The 17,110-nt window shown below is 39.0% G+C and overlaps 1 protein-coding gene across 1 annotated transcript in view; it reads left to right on the top strand.

Moving 5' to 3' along the window:
* Tspan7 (tetraspanin 7) overlaps positions 1 to 16,619 on the top strand; it is a 114,814-nt gene extending 98,195 nt beyond the window's left edge. The window contains exons 4-8 of the mRNA XM_070040634.1: positions 972 to 1,067; positions 1,637 to 1,792; positions 8,568 to 8,651; positions 15,213 to 15,288; positions 15,637 to 16,619. Of these exons, the coding sequence (XP_069896735.1) occupies positions 972 to 1,067; positions 1,637 to 1,792; positions 8,568 to 8,651; positions 15,213 to 15,281 (405 nt within the window). The 3' untranslated portion in view covers positions 15,282 to 15,288; positions 15,637 to 16,619. The remainder of the gene's footprint in view (positions 1 to 971; positions 1,068 to 1,636; positions 1,793 to 8,567; positions 8,652 to 15,212; positions 15,289 to 15,636) is intronic.
* The last annotated feature ends 491 nt before the right edge of the window (positions 16,620 to 17,110 follow it).

Below are 17,110 nucleotides of genomic sequence, written 5' to 3'. Positions count from 1 at the left end.
GTGACAATAGGTCACACTTGGTAGCATTTACACAGAAGAATATAGTAGGTAGCTCAGTATACCTGCAGGGCAAAGCTTATTTTCTCAGCTTGTGTCTTTAGAGTGGCCCAGGGCCTATTCTATGTACAGCTTCTGCACCAAGGGACATCTTAGGTGCAGTGAAATGAAGCGACATAGCTGGATATGGCAGCCATTTTGGCTTAGAGGATCCATGTAGCTAGTGTTAGTTTACCACTTATAACTATGCCACGGACATAGCTTTTGAAATTAGCAAGGACTCTATCATAACTCTGAGCTTCCCACTAGGTAATTATTGTCATTTTCTCTCTTCCTAATCTGCAAGCATTTCATTATTTACTATAAGCCAGGTGGCCTGGCAACATACCTAACACCCCACCTTCCTGCAGGGAACAGTGCTTAGAATTTCAGGGTCAAATGTGTTCATGGAGGAGGGAAAAGGGTTTGTTAATCCTTTATAATCAGAAACCATCTTGTTCTGTAGCCTCTTTTACTTTGACCTCAGTGAGCATGGGTAAGCGAAAGTTTTGTCCCATTTCTGAATGGTAGAATAGGGATCTGTTTGGGGACTAATAACAGTTTTCCTGTCCCCTATGTGGATTTTCCATTATTATTTCTTTTGCATAATGACCAGGTTATAGAAATGAAGGTGGACATGAGCCAGTTCAAAGAAAATAAGTAGAAAATCATGGCTGAGGCTATCACAGCCTTCTCAAAAGCTGACTAGCCACATCAGCAGGTCTTTTGACAGGCTAGGCTACTTTAGAACTGAGGATGTGGCCAACAATTTATTTTCAATTCCTGGGCTAATAAACCCCTTGGTGAATTTCCCTTCCTTAACTTCCGTTTATCCAGAGTCTTTCAGAAGAGGCAATACTGGGGTTGAAATTGGTATGACTCTCAGTTTGGACTGCAATGAACCTAAATCATATTCCTCCCCTTGTTTTACATAGATCAAGGACACCTTCCTCAGGACTTACACGGATGCCATGCAGAACTACAATGGCAATGATGAGAGGAGCCGTGCAGTGGACCATGTGCAGCGCAGCGTAAGTTCCAGGGAAGGAGCTGGGAATGAGGCCTCCCTGCCAGGTCTGGGGTTAGACTTGTAAGCTGTGTCAGTACAGTGGACCAGTAGTATTTGGTGGACAGAGGGATTGGGAAGGCTCCATCTACTGGCTGAGTAGTGTGGCAGGGGTGGAAAATGTACTGAGAAGAAGCTGAGGACCTATGTGAATGGCTGTGCTGCCTGTGCTTTGTAGAAGGCAAGAGGGGAATAGAAGAGAGCTTTCCTGCCTGGAGGCACTTAGGGAGGCTAGTGCAAAAGCCTGCCTGCCTACTGGGATGCTTAGCCAAGTCATCGAAGCACTGCTTTGCTATGTGGAGATGGTAAGAAAGGCAACAGATATGTGATCTAAATGTACTTCTTTGTCTTGAGTTCACGTGGGCACTGAAGTGAGAGTAATTATGAGTGGAGCTTCAGTTCAAAAGCTGTTCATGTTGTCTTAGGAGTGTTGGTCTATGTTTCTCTTTTAAAAGTTGCAGGGTAGTGTGAGTGAGGAGACCATAATGTCTTTGATCTAACACTCTTTGATTCTTTTCTTTTCCATGTTCACAGCTGAGCTGCTGTGGTGTGCAGAACTACACCAACTGGAGCACCAGCCCCTATTTCCTGGAGCATGGCATCCCCCCAAGTTGCTGCATGAATGAAACTGATTGCAATCCCCAGGATCTACATAATCTGACTGTGGCTGCCACCAAAGTTAACCAGAAGGTACACACTTCTTCCCAGCCCTGATAGGACCAGTGGTGAATGTTTGGGAGGGCTTTGTTGTTTCTGTGAAATTGACTGATAGGTTGGAAAGGGTAGTCCAGGAGGGAGTCAAGAGTCTTCCTTTGTGGTCCTTGATTGCCGGTGAGAGGCACTTGAGGCTGCTCACTTCTAAAAGAGGAAGCTGTGCCTCAGATCAGCTTCGCATTGCTCTCCCGCAGTGAGCATCTCCCAGGCACAGTCAGGAAGGAAGGTTTGGCAAGTGGTTCCTGTTAACCCTGATGCCTGTGTCAGGCAGGGAATGTTGGCTTTCTTCTTTCTGGGTGTCTTTCTTCTGCTTAATATACCATCTAAACATGAAATTATTCGCAGCTGGGTGCCAGTCTTTGGCAGGAAGAAGAGAGCAGAGTTGACAGACAGCATCTGCTTCTGCTAGGAGGGTGGCCTTTATTTTAGGGAGTTCCCTGCTAGAGGAAAAGAAATCAGTAACTCCCAATTCAACTCACTGTCAACATTCTGACTTCCAAAGAAACAGGGGTGAAAAAGATGGTTAAAGGAAATTAGGATGTTAGTACATAGTGAAAATGGGAGAAATGAAGATTTGGTAGTCGAAGAGAAGGAAAATCAATTTTATATCACACAAACAATACAATGAAGATGCAATCCAGCTGTTTGTGAAGACTATCTACATTCTTAAACATTTAGTAAAATTCTACATACGTAGTATGATTTGATGAAATGAAGAGGAAGAAGAAAGCCTGTTGAGTTTTATCTGTGGTTATTCAGCCATGGAGAAATTTTTATCAAGATAAAATTCTGTTTTTATGATGTCTTCAAAATTCCATGTGATCTGGGCCAACTACTGAATAATTCATAGAGATGATAGCCATTCTTTCCAGATTAGAATGTTGTGAGGTAGTATCTATATATTTCATCTATCTAGAGGGATTACTTATCACATGAATGCTGCAAAACAGGTTTTGTTTTTGTTTCTGTTTTTGTTTTTTTGTTTGTCCTTCTGGAAGCACATGCTGTTGTTCTGGACTTAGAAGTCTGCAAGCGATGAGAAGTCTGCAAGCGATGCAGTTCCATATGATTTAGTTCTGACAACTTTTTGCCTTAGCTAAGAAAATATATATTCCTACTGGAATTTTCTTATGAACCACAACTTAGAAATTCCCGTAATGTCTCGATGTCTAATGAGATGACTTCTGGATTTTTCATGAATATCCCCAGTGAACACCCAGATACTTTGCTTCCATTTGCTGAAGTGCCAAACATACCTGGCATGTTGTGGACACTCTCATGGAAGGCAAGAAGTATTCTATGACAATTAAATATTAGGCTTCTCAGACTCATTCATAAAAGCAGCACTCATCAAGTGTTGGTGCAAGGCTAAACTTCCTCTCTTTTGTAAAATTTAGGATCTAGAAATCAAGAGCTACAAAGCCTTGGAGTCAGATTCCAGTCTAAATTCTGAGTCAGCCACTCATTGATGTGTGATCTTGGTCAAGTAATTTATCCTTTCTCAGTGGTGTTTTCTCCATCTGTAAAATGGGGATAATAATGGTCATCATTTTATTAGTGTTAGTAGTTAGTAGTCACAGTAATAGCCCCTTAGAGAGAACTGAATAAGCTACACAAGGCTTGACACAGACTAAACGCTAATGTTAACTAATGTTAATGTGACCCCATTGATGATGAAGTTTTCTTTACAGTTCTTGCAAATAACAGCTGGTTCTTGTAGGGAAGATCTTTTGTTAGTATCAGAAGGAAAATTGGTGTGTGTGTCGAGGGGGCAATATCCAACAGTACATCTAAAATGTGTACAATTGTTTCTAGAAGGAAACATAGCTACTCTTTTCCATTTTATTGACATCCTGCAAACTGACCTCACTGCAATCCTGGCTTATATTCCTCTGAGTAATTTCAATACTTGGAAGATGTACCTAACTGTTCTTTCACTGTCCTTATACTCTACAGCCTCCTTCTTCACAGGAGAAGAAGTCATAGAAACTGAAATTAGTCTGCTAAGTTTTATTAGACATTCTCATTTAATTCCCACATGAACCTCTGAGACAAATTATTCTTCCTGTCTGTGTTTTTATACAGATGGGCATGGAGTACAGGTAGTAATAGTAGGTACTTAATGTCAGTATCCCCCAACTTCCTTCTCCAGGAGACCTTAACTACTGCCACATTCAGTGGTTTAGAATAAACAGATTGTCTATATAGACCTTTTAAGTGTTTTGAGGCCTATACTGTGATTACACAGAACGATGACTTTTGGTTTTTATATAGTAGCCTGACTACATTGTACAGATTAAGGGGAGAGAGAGGAGGGAGAAGGTGTGAATAGTTGTACTGGATAGTTGTTTGGTTTGGGGCTAGGTTTTGCTTTGCTTTTGCTAGTAGATGGTGAAATGTCTTCAGGTTCAATTGGCTAATCACACTAGCTGAGCCTCTACTCCATATGAATTCCTTGCCAGTTGGTAAGAGCAGGAGAAATTATTCTGGTTGGCAACTAAAGAGAAATCTCTTCCCAGAACCTTACTGGAACTAGCCTTCTACTCTTAAGTCCTTGAATTCTCCTACTTGCAGATGTTTTCCATTGGTGACTGCTGGTTTAGGCATACTGTTCTCTGTTTCTAGGTGTTTTCTATGACACTTAGCAAGCCTTTGTAGACTTTTTTTCATGCCTGACAACCATGTTTTCTTATTGGAAAATTGAGAGAGATGGTTGTGGGTAGATACACTTATGCTTTAGTGTAGAACTTAAGGTTGCATATAAACATGGTCTGTGGTTATAGTATCAGAACACTTCTTTAAGTCTGAAGAGCTGTACTGAGTCTTGGAAAATGGGCTTTGAGTCTATATGGTTAACAACAAAAATAAATCCAGAGATGGGAAACAATTAGTCTCACAATATTTTCATCTTTTCATTTGGATTAATCCTATTACTAATATGATGCATTGACTTGGTTTCATATATACAATAAAAAAAACACAGGCAAGTTTTTATAAACGAGTACTTCTCAAGGAGGACATATCAAATGTCTGGAGATTTGTTAAAATGAATTTAAATTTTTTAAAATATTAAAAAAAAACAGGGCTGGGAAGGTGGCTCAGTGGTAGAGCGCTTGCCTTGCATGCATGAGGCCCTGGGTTCCATTCCTCAGCACCATATAAGAAAAAAGAAAAAAAGCCGGAAGTGGCGCTGTGGCTCAAGTGGTAGAGCGCTAGCCTTGAGCTGAAGAGCTGAGGGGACAGCACCCAGGCCCAGAGTTCAGGCCCCACGACCGGACCCCCCAAAAATATTAAAAAAACAACTCAGAGCTGAGGCAGATTCTGATTCACCAGATGTCATGTGGGGTCTCCAGATTTGCATTTCTCACAAGCCCCTAGGTCAAGAACTACACATTGTCAGACATGGTGGTGCATGCTTATAATCCCAGCACTAGGAAAGCAGAGGCAAGAGGATTGTGAGTTTGAGGCCAGCCTGGACTCTATAGTGAGAACTGTCGCAACAAATAAGAATAAATAAAACCTCAATACACTGAAGAATTAGGTTCAGAGAGAACTACAGTTATCAGTCAATTACTTCATTTTCATGATTTCTCTTACTGGTTGGAGTGCCCTGATCAAAAATAAATTGACTCTGAAATTCTCCAAAAATGAGGCTAGGAGTGTAGCTCAGTGGTAAAGCACAGTGCCTAGTATGTGTGCGGCCCCCTAGTATGTGTTTCCATTCTCAGCACTGCAAAATAAAACCAAGTTCCAAAATGAGTAGAAATTATACTTAAGGAAAACATGTTTGGCTTAAGTGTAGAATTTAAGCCACAGGGGATGGGGGTGGGGGGAATCTATGCCAAGCTATTTTATAGACTAAGAAAATGACCTGGATTGCTTCTCTCTGGGTGGTATTATCAGGCATGTGTTTCATATTTTGAGCTGACCTAACATTTTACTGATCTGACCCTTATTCCCTGACCTGGTCATCACTATGGGGAGAAAATACAGTAATGACAGCCAGCTTGGCAAAATACTATGTTGGCTCTTACCATGTGGGAACATGTTACAATAGCTACTTACCTTCCCTCTTTGACTCCTTCCTAACTCAAATTCCTAACTTTCCCACTACCTTTGGAAAAGTAATGTGGTGTATCATTCCCCTAGTAAAAATGAAATCAGTAAATTTCTACTAGAAAGAATCAAATTTCACAGATCTCCATGAGCAAGAATGTACTTCCTTCCCCCGCCTTCCATATCTGTTCTACTTAACTAAGGAGTATGGTTTGTGAATTACATTGAAACCATGTGTGTCAGATAGCACCACTGCTAAGTTAATTTACTTTTTCTCTGCAAATGATTTATGGATGTAAAATGTCACTTAGAAGGTATCATATTAATGATGCATGATATCTCATGCCTATAACTGTAGCCTCTCACAGAAGCAGAGATTGGGAGGATTGCAGTTCAACGTCATCCTAGGCAAAAATTCTCCAGACCTCATCTCAACTAATAGAAATCTGGGTGTACTGATATGCATCTGTCATCCCAGATCTATAGGAAGTGTAAATAGCTGGCCCAGGCATAAATGTGAGGCCCTATTAAAAAAAATAACTAAAAAAGAAAAAAAAAGAGCTGGTAGAGGAATGTCACTCAAGTGGTAAAGCAACTGCTAGCTAGCACAAGTCCCAGAATCCAAACCCAAGTACCACTAGAAACAAGGAATACAGGCATTTGCAGAATTTTCACAAGCTTTGAGAAAAGTTGTTAGGATTTAAATTTAAAAAATGGAAGACATAGTAGGGCATTGGTATTGTTATCCTTCAGAAGTTAACTATAACTTTTTGATAGTTTTTTTTTCTTTGTCACTGTTGTTTTTAATGTACTAGGTGATTTTTTTCTTTCTTTTGCATGGTATAACCACTATTTGTCACTGTATTGGATTCTGGTGCCCTGCATCTTGTATATGCATTTTTCTAAGTTGGGGAGGGGAAGGGAAATAATAAAATGCCGAAACAAGGATACAGGTTGACCAATTGTAACAATGAAATGTACAAGACACTATGTTGAAAATGAACTTTACAACTTTGTGGGGGGAGGAGTTGGGGAGGTGGGGAGGGAAGGGATAGTAGGGGAAAAACAAAGGAGGGGATAACAATGCTTGATAAGAAATGTTCTCATTACCTTATTCATGTAACTGTAACCCCTCTGTACAGTATCTTTAAAATACAAAATTTTTTTTAAAAAAAGAACCACTTTAATGAAATTTATTAAATAAATGTAATAATATTTTAGATATTCAAGTTGAAGTCCTTTATTAGAAAACTTGGGGGGGGGGGAGAGATGACATTTTTATAATGAGTAGGTCAATTCAGGACTTTGAACTGAGTTGGCCAATTCCAAATAAATGTACCAATAATAGACACACATTTCTACTCCTACTACTTGACCTAAAGGTTAGGGATATACAGAAAGAGTCAGCAATTTCTTTAGTCTTAGGTATGATACAAAAACTTTGACATTTCATATCTGGGCTGCATTGGCAAAATGTAATATAGAATAACAGCAACAAAACTTGTTTAGCAATATTGTTGAACTCCAACCAGATTATTCATCTTAGAGAAAATTTCACTTCAGTTCTAAACTAATATTAACACTGGTAATAATTGTTGCCTTTAATCATGCCATTTACGGATTTTATAATACGTTAAGGTGAAATTCAGTTCATTTTCTGGATAGTGTTATTGAAGTTCAGACAGAGGAAGTAATGTGTCCAGGGTCACATGGTAAATTTTTGGAAAAGATGACTCTGGAATATAGATTTTTATTATTAAGAATGATCTTAATAGTTTCCCTTAGGCAAAATCCAAAAGCTCCATCAAGTTGGCAGGTATTTAAATACTTCCTTCTAACCAGATGATTTCTCTTTGTTTATCCAAGAGTTTGTCCTTCCTTGTCAAAAAGCTGATGACTGTTTATGATGCCAGTGTTTCTTGTCCAAGGATGTGGAGTGCCTCTTCATCTATTCATGTCTCCTTCTCTATCACTACATCGTTTGCTTCAATGAGCTTTCAGATTTCTCACTAAATTTATCCTACTAATGATAACATTTGTTGATACCATTGTGTTTAGGATTTCAAAATAACTCATCCAGGGAATGGGATTTGCTTGGGGTTAGGTGGAAAAACACTGGCCATATATTAGCCATAGTTTTAGGGGAAATGTACAAGTATTCATTTTATAACTCTATACTTTTTGTATGTTTCATCATTTTGTTAGTTTTTGTTTATTTGTTTGTATAGAATGCTGGTAAATTCCTGTTTTCACTGTATTTGATGTCAGTATAATTTGGGGAGGGGAAGGGAAAAAACAAAATGTTTAAATAGGGATATATGTTCACCCATTGCAACAATGATATGTACAAAACACTAGGTTGAAAAACAAACTTTACAATTGGGGGGGGGTTAGGGGTAAGGGGTGGAGTATAGTTGTGTAGGTAGGAGGGAAGAGATGGTAGGGGAAAAACAAAGGAGGAGGCAACAATGCTTGATAAGAAATGTATTCATTACCTTGCTCATGTAACTGTAACCCCTCTGTACAGTATTTTCACAATAAAACTTATTTTTAAAAAAGAATTCTGGTAAATTCCTAGGATGAGTTGCAATTATATTTGCTAAGATTGGAGTATAGATGAGGGTTTTATTAGTGCATGTATTCCAGCCTGGTCTGAGGAAAACTCATGTGTGAGACCTTTTTTCTCTTTTCCTAGGGATGCTATGATCTGGTGACCAGTTTCATGGAGACAAACATGGGGATCATTGCTGGAGTGGCGTTTGGGATCGCATTCTCCCAGGTATCCTACATAGTTGTCTGGAGGCCTGGTCTAGCTTTTGGCCTGCCTCCTGCTCAGGTTTCCCTCCCTGGCCTCCAGATTCTCAGACTGCCTTCTGTGCCTTGGGGAAGCTGATAGATGGGGTCAGAGCTCCTGGCTTGTTAGTCCTCAGGTCATCTGTTTATTGATTTTCCTTTTTCAACTTAAATGAAGTTCTGCCATCAAGGGAATATCAGTTACAATTCAACTAATGACTAGCTCCAGAAAAACAACTTGCTTCTTCTGTAGGTCAAATGGAGGTTAACTGAACAAGGTGCTGGCTTAATTGGAACATAAACAACTCAAAACATCAAATGGCTGACGTAGATTTGGGGAAAGCTTTTTTCCTGGTTGACTTGTCCCTTTTTGTCCTCTCTTAGTTCCTATAGATTATAGATGACATCGCCCCTTTAAAGAAAGCCCAAACTTAACAAACTTCATCTTGTGGTCATTATTTTAATCTCTGGGTTTTACTATTCTATTTCTTTAGAGGAAGTCCAATTTTGTGTGTTAACTTTTATATACTTTTATCTCCTCTTAAAAATGGGAAAAATAATTATGCAAGTTAAACAAACTATACACACTCAAGGATGGAACAAGATTAAACTAAATCTAAAATTCATTCTTCGTCTATTCCTCAGGGCTTCCCATAGGCTTCTGATCTCCCATCCAAGTTTACTGTGGGTAGAAGAATCTCCCCCCTTCCTTTCTCTCTCCCTTCCCTGTTTAGCTACCAGAAAAAAAAAATCTTTATGTTTAACTCAAAGTCTTTGCAGAACAACAGATTTGTTTTTCTCACAAAGCCTAATTGTTTCAATCCCAATTCCAAAGATCTAGGGGCTGGGAAGATGGCTCAGTGGTAGAGTGCTTGCCTTGCATGCCTGAGGTCCTGGGTCCAATTCCAAAGATCTGCTATGTATATGGGCTATATCAGACTATATCTTTTCTTTACCCATCTGTACTTCTGACCCTTCTGCCTAGAAACATAGATACACTTGAATTTTATTCAACTTTGTTCCTAAAACTTTTTATAAAATATGCACTGTACAGAAGAGTATATAAATTATGTTTATAGCTTAATAAATTATTATAGAATGCACAGCAATGATCTAAGCCCTGGCTTCAATCAAGGAATAAACATTTAGCCTGATCATCTGTCTTTGCCAAGTAGAGTGTTTAGATTTAAAGAGGTAGAAATGCCTTTCTTCCCAAGCAGTTTTAAAAACCTATATGTCATTTCATCTCACAAGAGCATGTGGACTGTCAAGAGGAATGTGTTTCTTGTTGTATTTTCAAAATTCTCTTTCACCATGCTTCATTGTTTTTGTAAAGATGAGTGAAATAAATCCTTAACATGCAAACACACGGAGAAACCAGAGCACGGTACATAGACAGTGCAATTAACTTAGTCTCCAGGGACTTTTCAAAGGTTGTCACCGCCTTGAACTTTCTTCTAGTTGCTATAATATTTCGATAACAATAACACCTCCATAATGACCCAGGGATATTTCAAAAGATCCAGAACCTTGTGACTCATGCAAATATATAGAATGCACTTGACAGCCTTGAACATGGTTATTTTACTACAGGTATTCATAGCATCAGATTGTTAAAACTGAGGAGATCAGTCCCCTTGGAGAAAGTAAAGGTTTTGCTGAAGTATTCCATCATGGCTACTATAAAGAAACAATGGGACACAATGCTAATACCATACATGAAGAAAACAGTACCTCATCTCCTAGATGAGGCATCAGATCATCTAATAATATTCCCATGTGGCCCTGGGGTAAAGATGTGCAGATAAGGATCCTGTTTTGATTAGTGAGATGAATCAAATCCAATGGATCCTTCTCCAAATTACAGAGCATCCATTTTTCCACTCCCCTCTCACACATCCCTATAAAAGAATTTATGCTCAGACACATGAGCATCGATCTCTCTGTGCTGTTTTGAAGGAATCTCCTGGCTTAGGGATTATTGAGTGTGCTTTGTGGCACAATCACGCAGTAAGAGAGGTGCTTTGGCCCCAAAGAACCCTAACACAGAAATACTTCAGCAAGCTTAAGTCATATAAGGAACTATATGGTTGTTAAGATAGGAAACACAAGGCCTAGTAGAGATTTGAGCCCTGTTGTATTCAATTTGAGACAGGGAACAGAATGGCTATGGCTGGCTTTACCCAGTCATCAGCATGAGGACTTGCAACTATTTGTGGACTAGAAGCCTTAGGATTCCTGGAAACTGCAGTTTGTTCCCAAATGCAAGTAGATTGAGGGTCCTCCCTGGGACAATGGATGCTTGCTCAGGAAGAGCTACCACCTCTGGTCAATGATAAGGAAGCAAAGCTTTAGCTGCATTCATTCATTCATTCATACTTTGTGGTTTCTTTTCCTTCATTTTTAAAAAATATGATGTACATAGTAGGTAGTTTCACTATGAAATTTCTATACATCCATATACTATAATTTGATTATATTCACCTCTATTACCCTTTCTTACCTCCAGCCCCCCTATTTCTTTCCCCTTCACCTCTTTAGTAGTCCTTTTACTTTCATTACCATGGTTCTCTTGTTTTGTTTTGTTCTGCCTTATATAAATGGGAGAAAACTACAATGCCCTCTTTTTTTGTCATGGGCCTAGGCTCTTGTCCCTAAGCTCTTTTGCTCAAGGCTAGTGCTCTAACAGTTTGAGGGACAGTTCCACTTCTGATTTTCTGGTGGTTAATTTGAGACAGAGTCTCATGGACTGAATTTGAACAGTGATCCTCAGATCTCAGCCTCCTGAGTAGCTAGGATTGCAGGCGTGAGCCATCAGCCTCAGGCTACAATGCTTGTTTTTGTGAGATTGAAATTATTTCACTTAACATGATGATCTCCAGTTCCATCCATTTCCCAGCAAGCAACATCATTTCATTCTTCTTAATGGTTGAGTAAAACTCTACTGTATATATATACATTTTCTTTATCCATTCATCAATTGATGGGCACCTCAGCCGAGTGTTTCTATATTAAGACAACTTTGATTCTTTTGGGTATGTACACAGAAGTAGTATGAACTCTTAATTTTGTTGAGGAACCTTCATACTGGTTTCTATAATGACTGGACTATTATATTCCTATCAGCAATGAATAAGATTTCTTCCCTCCCTACATATCCTCATCAGTATTTGTTATTTGTTTTCTTAATGATCTTTCTGACTGGGATAAGGTAGAAACTCAATGTCATTTTAATTTGTATTATCTTGATGGCTGAGAATATTCAGTATTTTTATGTATTTATTAGCCACTTATACTTCTTTGCTTGAAAAGTAAACATTTGCCCATTTACTAATTTGGTTATTCTGGTGTTTATTTTGAAAGCTCTTGGTATATTTCAAATATTAATCATTTATCCAGTGAATAGCTGGTCTCATTCTGTAGGCTGACTCTTTACTGTTGATTATTTTTCTATTGCTAATGAAGAAGCTTTTTGGATGCAATCCCATTTGTCAGTTCCTATTCTTTGTTCTCTTAGCTAATGGAGTCCTATTCAGAAAGCCATCACCTATGCCATATCTGTTTTTGTGTGTTTGTGCTGGTCCTGGGGCTTGAATTCAGGACCTGGGCATTGTCCCTGAGGTTTGTTGCTCCAGGCTATCACTCTACCACTTGAGCCACAGCTCCACTTCTGGCTTTTCTTTGGTGATTAATTGGTGATAAGAGTCTCACAGACTTTCCTGCCTGGGCAGGCTTTGAACTGAGATCCTCAGAGCTTAGCCTCCTGAATAGCTAGGATTACAGGTGTGAGCCACTGGCATCCAGCCTATGCTATATCTTGAAGTCTTTCCCTATGTTTCCTCTAGTACTTTCAAAGTTTTGATTCTTAGATTAAGTTTTTTGATTCTTTTTGATTGATTTGTATACAGGATGAAATAGAGACATAATCATCTACATTTCTCCCAGAAATTATGGAGCAAATGTTGTCATGAAACCTTGCAAATGTTAGCTAATGTTGATTAAACCATGGCGCTTTTGCCTTCCTGTAATAAAGTTAGATCTGCTGAGTAGAAGCTAATGTTATGAGGAAATATCAGCACTGTGTCTCCTTTTCACTTTCCTTCTGCACTTGCTCTGCACCTTCTTTTTGCCCTTTTCTTCAACTGTTCTTATGGTCCCATGCTCTCACCTGTTAAAGAAACTGGCCTTATACCTGTATTGTCTCAGAGATTGAAGGTGGTATAAAGTATAAGGAAAACTAAACTGAGTCCAGTCTTTCAGTATACTTTGCAAAACCTTTGTTCCCTAATAGTTAACTTAGCTAACTTAGAGCCCTTGTTTAAACAGCAAGATTTGATCAGACCTTTTAGTACATCTCTCCGCAAACTCCCATTGCCTTTGTTGTCTCAAGTAAAAGACCATTTGTCTGGACTTGGTGGGAAAGTCTTTCTGCACATTACCCACATAGTTTGAGAGAGATTTTTAGCCTTTCCTAAATCTATTGTCTTATCTAGAATGTTGAGGTTATAATATTTCACAAGATTGTAGAAGAGTCAATAATTTGTTAGGACTGATTACTTATTTATTTTTTGTCTGGAATCTAAATTTTGATACTGGCAAAGATGCTCTGGAATTTGTTGCTTCTAGAATATGGTCATTTTAATTCCCCAAATTGGGTAAGCTTTTAAGTTTTAAAGTCCTTACACTCATGGATGATTTTCATTTCTCATTTGACAGAATATTTTGAAAATTGCAGCCATGAAACCTATGGTCAGTCATTTGGCAGCAAGTATATGATATCTTGCATTTTGTGGTATGAAATGATGTAGACCAGGGCATTGGTAGAACAGTGAGTCCCATAAGGTAATGAGTTTTCCTTACCTGACAAAAGCTATCACTTGCATATTTAACAGCATAGTTTTGATTTTCAAAAGCAAGATAAGAATCTGCTTGGTGAGTTAAGAGACAAGAGAACAGAATTCAACGTTTACACTGGCCAATGCTGTAGAGTGGAATAGTAATAGATGTTTCATCTATCAGATAAGGGCAACCTGGTTGCCTGGAATAATGATTCCCTCCCATGGAGGGATTGTGAAGGCACAAACTGATGGGAATGTCCCCAGTGTGTTTGATTTAGCAGGTATGGCGTGAAGCCTGAAAATCTGTAAGATAAATTCTTACAATCCCAGGGGAGGCTGTTCTGTTGGTCATGGGGATCACACGTCTGAACGTAATTCCCACCTCCAATTCAATAAAACATGTCTGAGTTACTTAGAGAAAATGGACTACACTGACCAAGGAAAAGCAGCCTCTAGTCTCAGGTACACAATTAGTCTCTCATCCAAAACTTACTGATCCTCCAATTGATGAGTGAGGAGTTTGATTGCTAATGAGCGGGCATGATGTGCTTAATGGTGTCTTGACAGTGTCACAACTATTTTATTAGAACCACCTGCCAGGTTAGTTCAAAGTACAAAGACAAGTAGAGGACTATGGTCTTTGAGCAAGGGGAGGTGTTCTAGGAATAGTAGCTCTGCAATCACTGAAAAACTAGAAGATAGGCCCTGGGTGTAGATGGACCTACTTAGCCCAAAGATAGCTACAGGCATGAGAGACAAAGAAAATGTAGAACCTTATTTTCCCCTTTTTCCTCACGTTTTACCTCTATCTCATAAGCCATGGCTTTCTTTCCTCGCTGGCAGATGGACCCAATAAAAAACAGTCTCTATGCTTGTGTTAAGGAAAAGAACTGTTATTCTGTCAGACATGTATGGCTAAAGTATCATACTAGGTTGAGACATTTTACAAATATATGGTGATTGATGTGAATGAAAATTTTGGCCTTTCAGTTCATGTCCCTAATTCTGTCACTTAATATTTCGCATTACTTTCATAACATGAACATATTTTAAAATTACTTGGAATCAGAAGCTGTTCTAAAATGGTCAGAGTGAGCTGGAAACTTATGGCCAATTCCAGAACCTCCACTTAGGTTGAAATCAGATTTGCTCTTAACGTCTAGTGCCTTTTTACCCTTTCATGGATACAAACCTTTGTTTGCAAAAAACAAACAAAAAGGGGGCTGGGAAGGTGGCTCAGTAGTAGAGCGTTTGCCTTACATTCCTGAGGCCCTGGGTTCGATTCCCCAGCACCACATAAGCAAAAAGAAAAAATCCGGAAGTGGTGCTGTGGCTCAAGTGGTAGAGTGCTAGCCTTGAGCTGAAGAGCTGAGGGACAGCGCCCAAGCCCAGAGTTCAGGCCCCACGACCAAACCCCCAAAACAAACAAACAAAAAATAAACCAAAAGAAAACTATTGTATCTAAAGATATACATATGTTAAAATATCATCACCTTAGGACTCCTAAGCATGCTGAATTGTAACAACGTTGTCCAACTACTCAAAGATGATAAAGACTAAAAATAAGTTTGAAAATAAAAAGACTACATGGAAATAATATATATCAAGTAAAAAATGAAACTTTACATTTAAAATTTCATCTAGGGGTGAGAGAAGGGTGGAGTTCGATGACTTGAAATTCTCATTTTCATTTGTCTCCTTGGCAATAGTTGATTGGCATGCTGCTGGCCTGCTGTCTGTCCCGGTTCATCACGGCCAATCAGTATGAGATGGTGTAAAGAGAAGGTAAGTGGCAGTGGGCAATGCTCAATTGGTATATATTCAAGCCACCTTTAAAATAGACAGGAGGCTTTTGGGCCCCTTCTACCTGTTCTTAGTGGTGCTTGAGCAGAAATCTCATGTCTACAGTGCTGAGGAGGTACAAGGGATGCTATTGTTGAAAAGCTCTCTTCAGCTTGTTTGATTTTTGATTTATCTGTCTGTCTGAAACAGTTTCATTATGTAGCTCAGGCTGACCTCGAACTCATGATCATCATGCCTTAACTTTTCAAGTGCTTTGTTACTTCTCTTTTTTTCAAGGTCTTATTAATGGTAAATCACTCATGTTTGTTTGTTTGTTTGTTTTCTCTCCAGTCTTTCAAGAATGATGGAGTAAGAGATCTGTTCTGAAAAGGAACTGCAACAATCTCTGAAAGACTTCCAAAGAATGTTAGAGCACAGTACATAATACACTTAACCTGCTCCCACAACTCCCTACCCTCAACCCCACTCCCTGCGTGCAACTGACTCTCCTACCCAGTCTCTGCTCCACCTTTCAGTCCGCATCATGTGTAGTGTCTACCTTGTGAAGCCCTGTTGTGCCACAGCTTGTAGCTAGTCTTAGTGAACCCCACCCTGTGCGTGCCAGCTCTTCCACGTGTACCTGGTCCAACTGCAGTTCATCGTAGGTGACTGGTTATCATCATTGGCCCCTTGGGGCCCTGCATGTAGTATGGGAGGCTCCTGTTAGTCCCTCACCATGGTCTGTAAATGCCATGCACCTTTACATAGAGATGATACTTAACTGTTCTTTTGGCTTAATCTCATTTGGTTTGGTTTTCCCTTTACTAAGGCTCTTTCCTACCTTCTTTAGGCTGCCTAGGACATGTAAGGAGGAACTTCAGTAGTTGTTCATGAGGAGAAAAAAAAAAGCATGTGTCATGCATGATGGAAATTGTTGAGCAGTAGGTGGCCTCCTTGCTCATTATTGTTCCATGCCTGGGTATGTAGAGACAATTAGTTCACCTCCTCTCCTGAGTTAGAACTTATATATAGTCCTGTTACAAAGCTGTCCTGTTGCTTCCAGTGAAGGCAATGATATTACTTTTGATTTTTCCCCCAATTAATTGCTGTTGTGTTATTTTACTTCTTTCTGTATTGTTTTCTTGCATTGACATTATAGACTTTGAGGACCTCATGAGATCAGTTTAAAAAGGAGTGTGACGGGAGGAACAGAAGTCAAAATATTTTTTAAAAGATCTTAAAAAAATAAATGCCTCTGTCTAGCATGCCAACAAGAATGCATTGATATTGTGAACACTTGTGATATATGTATTAATAAATAGAGCAATTACAAATGGCTGTGTTATGGTTCTTTAATTGCTGTGACAGGTTTGGAACATGTACTTGCATTCCATCTTGAGAATTGAGTTGAGATTCTCATTTTAGTTTGCAATTTACCTAGGGGATGAGAGTCAGCCCACCTTATATATGGACCCACTTCTCCACATGTATCTCCAACCCACCAAAAAGAAATCTATTTTTTTTTATTACAGACATTTCATCAATTGTATAGATCGTTGGCTACGGAAATACAGCCTTCATATTATTTCAGGTCTCTGAAAACCATGAAAGAAGTACAAAGATTTCAGCAGGTTTTTTTTTTAAGTCTGGATTTCATTTTAAAAGGAAATGAACATCTATTCTTTTCTTCATCGTTTCTAATAAGCATATATTCTTCCCTTCCCTCTTTCTTCTCTGGATTGGATTGAATAAATGCAATCTGCAGATCAATTCCATTGTCCCAATGCCCTGATTTTTACTAAAGTTTAAAAAAAAACGCTTACAT

The sequence above is a fragment of the Dipodomys merriami genome, unplaced genomic scaffold (genome assembly GCF_024711535.1).
Source record: "Dipodomys merriami isolate MVZ:Mamm:240054 unplaced genomic scaffold, mDipMer1.0.p SCAF_3, whole genome shotgun sequence".
Classification (NCBI taxonomy): domain Eukaryota; kingdom Metazoa; phylum Chordata; class Mammalia; order Rodentia; family Heteromyidae; genus Dipodomys; species Dipodomys merriami.
This window is presented reverse-complemented; position numbering and strand designations above follow the sequence as displayed.